Consider the following 8,873-nt stretch of genomic DNA (forward strand, 5'->3'; position numbering starts at 1 on the left):
AATTTAATGTTACAAACTGTAAAATAATAAAAAAAACCACATTTTTTTGCTGAATATTACCATTTTTCAATTAAGTCTAGAAGAATATCAATAATAGTTTTAGCAAATTATTAAACTTTTTTTCCTCAAAAGACTGTTGTTCCAATTTTTAACTATTTCCCACAATTTACCAAGGAAAAATGTGAGTTTTGCAAAGAAGTCCTACATGAAAAATAAAATAATCTGCGTTCTTTGTGTCGTACTAGGTGCCGAGAGAGAGAGTTAGTGTCAAGAGGTGCTGGGGCGGGAAAATGTTATTTTGGTCATTTTCCATGTCTCCGGTGCTCTCTTCACTCACTCTCACAAAATAATAATTATTTATGATTCTTCTATAATCCTCTTCAGCTGTTGGTCTTTTTAAATAAATAAGCAGATATAGACATTGCGTGTTGCCTGTTAACTCGAACACACCTTCGCTTTTTTGACAACACTGTAGAAATTCAGTGCTTATTTTTGAAATTATTTTTTTTTCAAGTTTTGTCCGCCTTTTTAAAAAATCTATTTGGAACAAAAAATAAAATTGATAATTTTTATCTCCCTAACTACTTTTCACTGAAAGTCATTTTACAAAAATTTGTAGATTTTCCAATTCGTATTATTGATAAAACATTTTTTGAATACTTATGACTTTTTACAATTTTTGAATTAAATTTTGACAAAAAAACGAACTTTTAAAACAATGAAACACAGCTTGTGCCGAAAATCAAAAAATTAACACATTTTCATTTAAAAAAACAAAAAAACTTTTTTATTAATTCTCTGAAATTCCGAAAGACTCATTTCATTTTCTTAATATGCTTGTACAAATTTACAAAAGTAAGTAAGCGAAATAAAATTTTAGAAAGTGTCGTATATTAGTATAGAATCTGAAAATGTTGAACTCATAAACTCAAAAACCAAAATTTGATATACAAAAAAAATAATCCAAACTACATGGTCAATTCAAACCGCGGGAAAAAAGTACATAAATCGCACCAAAGATTTCCGAAAAATGATGAAATCTGTCCATATGATCTGTTATCAGTGGACGAAGGAGGTGGGTCGGAAGAGAAGAGAATGGGGGTATAAAATGAAAAGGGAATGGGGCAAAAAATGTGAATCTTATGATTTTGTACAAGAATAAAACAAAGTTTGACAATTTTTTTTTCGTTTCCAAGAAACTTGAAATCGTTCTTGTTCTTCATATTCTCGTTTCTTCTTTCATTCTTCAATTTTCCCAAACTTTTCATTTCTTGTTCTTTAACTTTCTTGGTACAAATTTTCTAACTGAATCTATTTTCAGCAATTTCAAATCAACTCTATAATTTCAAAAATGTCTGGAAAGCTAGAAATAATCTCACTTGAAGAATTTGATGAACCATTCGAGGAGATTCTCAAAGCAGAAGCCGAAGAAGCTGAAAAACAATGGACTGGAAATTCATTTGATTCATGGGAAACAGTCAGTTCTGTTGGTGTCAACGTATCATATTCAAATTATCAATTTTAAAAAGGATTCTGCAAATTATTCTGCCATATCAATCATCTCAATCGAATTACGGGCTTTAAATTCAAATCAATCTCACTCTTTCAATTTCTAAATATATGTGATTTAATTGTATGAAGCATTCCATGAAAATAAATTAATTTTATGAAGCTTGAAGCAACTTTTATCTTCAAAAATCAGAAAATTTTAGATTGCTGTGGCTTTTTCCATTTTTTTGAAACTTAAAAAAAATTATTTTGCAAAAAATCTTAAAAAAACACCGGGGATTTGAAATTCAACTGTTAACTGAAAATATGACAAATGTTTCAATAACATCAAATTAATAAGGAACTTAACTGGGTTTGAAGCAACAAAGTGGTTCAGAATTCTCATGTTAACCATGACAAATACACGCTGATCATATCACCAACGGACATAACGCACACTGTGACTTGCAAATGGTGACAAACGGTGATAGATTTGTCAAAAATGAATTGCTATCTATTTACAACCAAGTTTTCTTAATATTTTGAATTAAATTGAATTTATTTACGTTCTACAGAAGACTTAGAATATCAGGAGAGGACCACTCTTGACTCTTCCCTCGTCCGCTCGTCTGCAAAACGTCTCCCAACAAAGTGAAAACTTAAAATGAAACAGAAAAAAACTTTAAATATTTCGTTTAGACAAGATACCGGTCAGCAAAAACTGCGGGCGTAGAGTAAACGAAGGGGCAATAAATAAAAAACAATCATAATACAGAATTTGTAAAAGTCACAACCGAAATCCTTTCTTAAAAAGTATGCTTAAAATAATTGATTTCCTATAAACTGCGTTTTTTCTCTAGTTTCATTCAAATTTAACCACCTTAAAATTTAATCGCACTGTTTCTGAAACAGTGAAGTCTCTGACATTTTTTGTAGGACTATGATTTCAATGTAAAAACCTACAGAAAATTTCAAAGCCTAGAACCATCATCTTTGGCCTAGAAACCCACTGTCTCGTTCCCAAAACTTTGGCAAATTGATATGATAAGTGATAAGATAAGATAAGAATTCAAATTTTGTTCTTTTTTATTTCCTTTTTTTGTTGTACCACAATGAAAAATTGAAAAAAGACAAAAAGTTCAGAAGGTGTCACCTGATTCATTCACTTTTTTGTTTCATCTCTTCTCGTGAATTTCTCGTGATTTTCTCCTTTTTTCAACGGAAAAAGTTATATGATAAGGTTGACAGTTTTTTTCAAATCAAATTAAAGATCGGTGGCAAATACCAAAAAGAAGCCTGCATTAAAATTAAACTCTAAAATTTGAAACTATAAAAGTTGTAGAAAATGAAAACAAACATGTCGGCTAACATCTTTTGATGAGCAAAATATATTGATTCACATCAGTTGAAAATATATATTAGTTTATAAAACGTGAAAACTTATAAGTTTATAATATAAGCAAGTAAGTTTTGATAATTCAAAAAATAGTTGGAAATATAAACATTATTTTTAACGGCAGAAACTATTACAAAGTTCAGGGGCAGGGCATGGGGACAGAAGAAAAACAACGATGCCTAGAAAAATAAAAAAATAAGAATTCAATTTATTACCTAAACAAAAACTATTGTGTCGTGGAAGCAAAGAATCGAGAGGTTCAAATTTGTCAGTAAGTTATCTTATCACAGTGGGATTATAATTTTAAAAAAAGCGTTCTTCTTCAGTTTCGTTAGAATTTTATTTATATTTACTTCCTACCACATAATCCATTGCATGAGTAATACCTGTTTGCTAGTGGTCCACCTACTTGCCAACGGTCTTGTCTTATTTCTGCCTACACGCCTGCATACGTTATGCCTACTAGTGCATGTTTGTCTACAGGGCCACTAATGTTCCTAGTTTTGTGCATGACGGATTACACGCCTTTCTCGTTTTAGTGATTTATTCGGAATCAGAAAAATCCAATTTGTTCATATCACTTCTTTTTTTCAGAAAATGGCGGATACTGTTCAAACAAATGGTCGTGCAAGTCTCTTAGCTGCCGTCAATAATCGTGCTTCAACCCGTTCCACTCGTAAAAAAAAGACGACGATGCTTTCCCCAAAAAAGTTTTGCGATTTTGTAAGTTTACAATGTTTAATTTTAATTAAAGTTAGCGCTTGCTTTCTTTTATACAGGAAACTTATTGATCAGGTTTAATAAAATATGAAAACTTCAAACTTTCAGATTAATTCCAAAACGAACTCGAAAAGTTTTGAAGCTGGAGTTGCAGAGTTTTACAAGGAAACATATTTGGAATCTCCAACCTTTTTCAACTATTTTAAGTCACCGAAAGATAAGAATTTTTCCGAAAGTGAGTTCAACAACTAAAAAGTTTTGAATATTGTAGGTGAAGTTGCGCTAGTGTGACTCAAAATAGATTGAAAGAACTAAATGTCTATTTAAGCCATTCGCAATTCTTCACCTGTACTACTCCACCTTTAAAAGACTTTTGGCTTCAAAAGTATCATAAACATTTTAGATGTCTGGCTTTACGACGCCACCCGTGTCATTGTTCCTGGTGTGGACTACTACCATGCTTCTTGGGTTGATGGGCTTAAGCCAAGTATGAATATCATTTATTATTTTGAAATTAATTTTGAAAATTCAGATCAATACATTCTTGCTCAAGCTCCACGTGATGCCAGCGCAGCCAAGGACTTTTTTAAACTTTTGGAGCACGTGAAGGCTGAAGGTCTTATTGTTGCTGAAGGAGCGGACGAGTTTTCAAGGTACGAGCTTTGATTCATAGCAATTGATCTTATTCAGAGAATTAAGTTATTTCAAAAGTACATTTTCAGTGCAATAACGGCAAAATTTGAAAAAGGAACAGGGAAAAATGATTTCGTGTCAACTGCCGTCATCAAGGAAAACGGTCTGCATTTGAAAGCAATCAAGTTTTGTCGTTGGGCTGAACCACTTTCGGCAATTGAAATCAATGATATGTTGGAGAAAAGTCGAAAGTATTTGGGATGCCCATTGAAGGGTCCTTTGGTTATTGTGTGCAAAGATGGAGCTGCAAAGTATGATTTTTTCCAATATTAAAAATAGTTTATCGTTATTGTTAAGCGAATTACCCTTTCTTTTTAGAAGCGGTTTAGTGGCTTTTATCGATACGGAAGCGGATCGTTTGATGAAACACGGGAAGGCCAAGCACACTGACACTATCAAACAAATTCGGTACGTTCCCCTTTTCACTATTTATAATTATTCTAATCTGAAATCTTTTCAGTTTCATGAGAAGCAATACGTTTGATACATTCGACAGCTACGATCTTGGAATTAACTCACTTATTGAATTGTGCAATAGATACAAGAAGAAATAGACAATTGCATACTTTTTATGGGTTGAATGAAACGAATAAAGCTTTGCATGCTTCACTTTTTGTTTATTCAAAAGTAGTTGAAGTGGATAAAAGTACACAATTAGGTAGGCAGTATATCAACCTGCTTTATGCCTGCCTCCCTACCACGCATTGTTTATCATTATATATTTTTCGCAAAATCGCTTCATTAATAGGCTTACTATTTGAAAAGTTACACAAAAAAAAGAAACACTGGATATTTAAATATACACAATTTACGTGGACTTGTTCAAATTGAAATTATAGATTTCCATTGAACGTGGACTTTTCGTGCCATATTTAGACCTTTCGTGAAAAAAATGCTGCAAAATTGAAAAAAAAAACTGGAACTTACTTTTAATCAAAGTTGATCATTATTTTATTTCGCAGTCGAAGAATATTTCATCGGAATTTGCAAAGGATTTATAACAAAATAGAAGAAGAACTAGCTGAAGAATGCCGACCCCTGTATCAACGAAGAAGACTATAGCACCTTCAACGATGAAGACTACAGTGGCTCCGCCGACGATGAGAACGACAATGGCTCCGACGACGATGAAAACGACAGTAGCGCCGCCGACGATGAAGACCACAAGATCACCATCAACAATGAAGACGACAAAGGAACCATCAATGACGCAGACAACGAAAACTGTTCAATCGACAATTACAAATCCTGTTTCGTTTCTTGATTCGGAGGTGACGGCCAAGGAATATGTGAAAGATGGTGGAGCAGCGAGAAAAGCATATCGAGATGCAATACAAGTGGAGAACACTGATCGACAAGCGTTCAGAGGGGTGAGTATGAAGTTAAATTGCGATGTGCGCACAATGCTTCGTTGGGCGCATCGCAATCAGAGATGGGCGCGATGGGAACATCACGAAAGTGTTCACCACTCGAAATGTGCGCATTGTATCTAATTTTGTTGGCGATGTGTGCATTGTTCGTTCACAATACGAACTGTGTTCACCACGATTTTCGAAGATAATAAAGGAAGGAGACACTCTGATTACACGTGATAAAGATTTCAATTCTGGAACTTAAAAAATATAACTTTAAATTCTAATCGTATTGCTTTGTTTTTGAAATGTGTCTCAAATTCCAGATAGAATCGCTTCTGAGTTCACTTGGCCAAGCTATCGGTCTGGGTAATATCTGGAGATTCCCAACGGTTGCCTATCAAAACGGTGGTACATCCTTCTTGATCGTTTACATCATTTGTGCATTCGTGTTTGCTGTTCCTGCGATTCATATGGAATTTGCTTTGGGACAGTACGCAGCAAAGTCGCCTCCTGCTGTCTTTAGAAGAATTATGCCAGCATTGGAAGGTTGGTTCGATGATCTCGAAAAGTATAATTTTGATTTTCCTTTTTAGGTGTTGGTTGGATGACCTGTATTGTGGGAGCGGTGATTGGTGTCTATTACATGATTCTAATCTCATGGATTGTGTTGTATATTATCAACATTTTCTATGTTAATAATATGGGTAGATGTGACAATCCGTGGAATCAAAATAATTGTTATGATGGGTCGGAACAAAGCCGATGCAACAAGGGGCTCTATTCCAATATGACTGCTAATGCATCTTCATTTCTGAATACAACAATGGCACCTCTGATGAGCAGTGGGTCAAAGAGAATTTTGTACATCAATGGAAAGTGTCAAGATGCCACCAATATGAGCGTTGAAGTTGGCACTGAGCAGTTCTTCTCGTGAGTATCACAATGTTAGATTATCTTGCCTACTTCAGTTAATTGGTGATGTGCGCATAATGTATCAAGGTCTTATCGCGAACGGAGAGCTGACACGTTTGCGCATAGCGGAAACGCCTATTTACTATTGAATACGCACATTGCGATGTGCGTATTATGCCAGATTTTGTTGGCGATGCATACATTGTGCGTCCATAATTTTGCGAAGTTCCTGCTGGGCACGTAGCAAATTAAGTTTAAGTTTCATCCCTCTGGAATGCCTAACTCAGACCAAATAATTTCAATAACTCAGCTCTCATTTTGATAATAAGCGCATGCTCTTCTTTCAGAAAATCTGTTATCCGTCCTTCCGCTGGTTTCACCGATTTCAACTCGATCAACTTACCAATTCTTGGAGCAGTTGCACTATGTTGGGTGATTGCAGCTGTTGTCTTGATCCGTGGAATGAAAGCAATTGGAAAACTGTCCTATGTGACTGTGATTCTCCCTTACTTCATCATTGTCAGCCTACTCATTTGTGGAGTTAGCTTGCCTGGTGCAAAAGACGGTCTCTATCACCTGTTTGGACAGACGGATTTCAATTACTTGTATAAGCGAGAAACGTGGACTGCTGCATTGCAACAAATATGCTTTTCCCTTTCAATAGGTCAAGGTGGATTAATGAACATTGCATCGTACAATAAGAAGACATACAATTGGTACAGGGTGAGGGAATAATTATTTTCCCATCCTAAAAAAAAGTTTGCTTCCTAAAAAATGAAATTTGCAGGATGTCTACATAATTGTGTTCTTGGACACTCTTATGTCCATACTCGGTGGAATAACCGTTTTCTCGACACTTGGGTTCTTGGCTTATGAACGTGGAATTAATTCAACCGACATTGATGCATTCAATCATATTGTTAAAGAAGGGCATGCTCTCGCATTCATCGTGTACACGGAAGCAATCGCTGAAATGCCAGTGCCGTATCTTTGGTACGCGTTGTTCTTCATCATGCTCTTCCTTTTGGGGATCAGTACTGAAGTTGGTGAGTTGGAGAAATAGGAGAAATCGAATTTGTAAAACATTTGTAAACATTCAGTGATTGTTGAAATTGTGTGCTCCTGCTTGGCTGATCGGTTCCGTTATCTCCGTGAACGTAGATGGCTTACTGTATTGTCAGTCTCTGCGGTATTTTTCTTGCTTGGACTTGTGATGACAACTGATGTGAGAAAAGAAATAGAATTCATGAATTAATAAAACTTTCCAATTTCAGGCCGGCTTCTACTGGTTCGACATGTTTGACGAGTATAGTACGGGAATTTCAGCAACGTTTGGGACTGCAATCATGTGTATGACAGTTTTCTGGTGCTACGGAACTAATCATTTTCGAGAGGACATCGCCGTTATGTGGGGAGAACCGGAGAGCTGGTTGGCAACATGTCTGGGACCTGCTGCATACTTTTGGACGCTGATTTGGAAGTTTGTAACTCCAGTTTGCTCGCTGTTGATGATGGGATTGTGGATTTGGGAAAAGAAATATCCACATAAGGGAGACGGTAAAATCTATCCGCCAGTGTTTGATGTGAGCTTATATATTTTATTTTTAATTTGGCGCGTTATCCAAAGAATTTAGATAGAATTGAATTTGTTGGAGGATTTTTACAGAGAAAAAATTTAGATACACAATAGTTCAAAATTATCCAAAGTGATCTTCTATTCATTTTCAGGCACTTGGATGGTTCATTGCAGTCGTTCCGTTTTTGGTGATCCCTGGATTCGCCATTGCTGCTGTGATCAATACCCGAAGAATGAATATTGTGAGTTAAAATCCAAATTAAATATATTAAAATCTTCTAATTTGCAGCCGATCCGTGGAGCATTCATGTTGCAGAAACAACACCCATCCTATGATAGAATCAGTGAGCAATGGCCAGAATGGAAGAAAGCAATTGGTGATAAACTGCCGGAGCAAGAGCCTGGAGATGATGATCTTAATATGATTGATGGATTGGAAACGAAAGAAAGTGATTCGCTTATTGAATAGTTCTGAGAAATAAATGCTTATTTCATTCTTTGTTCGTTCAGCCTGGTCATTTTTGTACAAGTTCCTGTCAATTAGAGTTTTCAACAAAGCCAAGATTGTTATTGAGACGGGAAAGTATTTGAAATAATTTTGGGAAGTATCTTTGAAATAGGTGACCGCACAACAAATTGCAGAGCGACAGTGAGTCACTGCGAGCGAATATCAGACAGAGGGTGGCAGCGTAAAATATTCAGGAAACGAAGGGGACGGTCGAGTATCGGGCAA

At 35.5% G+C, this 8,873-nt stretch overlaps 3 protein-coding genes and 1 non-coding gene across 4 annotated transcripts; all 4 read left to right on the forward strand.

The window, feature by feature from the left end:
* Window positions 1-182: 182 nt before the first annotated feature.
* On the forward strand, window positions 183-348 carry F55H12.9. Its single transcript, NR_101594.1, has one exon. It is a non-coding gene; the product is annotated as a small nucleolar RNA F55H12.9 (small nucleolar RNA).
* A 966-nt stretch (window positions 349-1,314) lies between these two features.
* On the forward strand, window positions 1,315-1,671 carry F55H12.2 (uncharacterized protein). The gene is made up of 2 exons (NM_001380908.2): window positions 1,315-1,477; window positions 1,530-1,671. Exons 1-2 carry the CDS (start codon window positions 1,352-1,354, stop codon window positions 1,614-1,616), a joined length of 213 nt encoding a protein of 70 aa, NP_001366868.2. The 5' UTR covers window positions 1,315-1,351; the 3' UTR covers window positions 1,617-1,671.
* Window positions 1,672-3,089: 1,418 nt separating this feature from the next.
* spe-54 (Tyrosine-protein phosphatase domain-containing protein) lies at window positions 3,090-4,906 on the forward strand. Its single transcript, NM_059994.7, has 8 exons — window positions 3,090-3,155; window positions 3,479-3,607; window positions 3,713-3,839; window positions 4,008-4,091; window positions 4,137-4,257; window positions 4,327-4,548; window positions 4,616-4,705; window positions 4,758-4,906. The coding sequence occupies exons 2-8, from the start codon at window positions 3,482-3,484 to the stop codon at window positions 4,849-4,851; spliced, it is 864 nt and encodes a 287-aa protein (NP_492395.2). The 5' UTR covers window positions 3,090-3,155; window positions 3,479-3,481; the 3' UTR covers window positions 4,852-4,906.
* A 259-nt stretch (window positions 4,907-5,165) lies between these two features.
* snf-2 (Transporter) lies at window positions 5,166-8,632 on the forward strand. Its single transcript, NM_059995.5, has 9 exons — window positions 5,166-5,667; window positions 5,976-6,198; window positions 6,246-6,582; window positions 6,912-7,287; window positions 7,352-7,610; window positions 7,665-7,789; window positions 7,839-8,147; window positions 8,293-8,382; window positions 8,430-8,632. Exons 1-9 carry the CDS (start codon window positions 5,326-5,328, stop codon window positions 8,607-8,609), a joined length of 2,241 nt encoding a protein of 746 aa, NP_492396.2. The 5' UTR covers window positions 5,166-5,325; the 3' UTR covers window positions 8,610-8,632.
* Window positions 8,633-8,873: the final 241 nt, after the last annotated feature.

This window comes from Caenorhabditis elegans, chromosome I (assembly GCF_000002985.6).
Source record: "Caenorhabditis elegans chromosome I".
Taxonomy (NCBI): domain Eukaryota; kingdom Metazoa; phylum Nematoda; class Chromadorea; order Rhabditida; family Rhabditidae; genus Caenorhabditis; species Caenorhabditis elegans.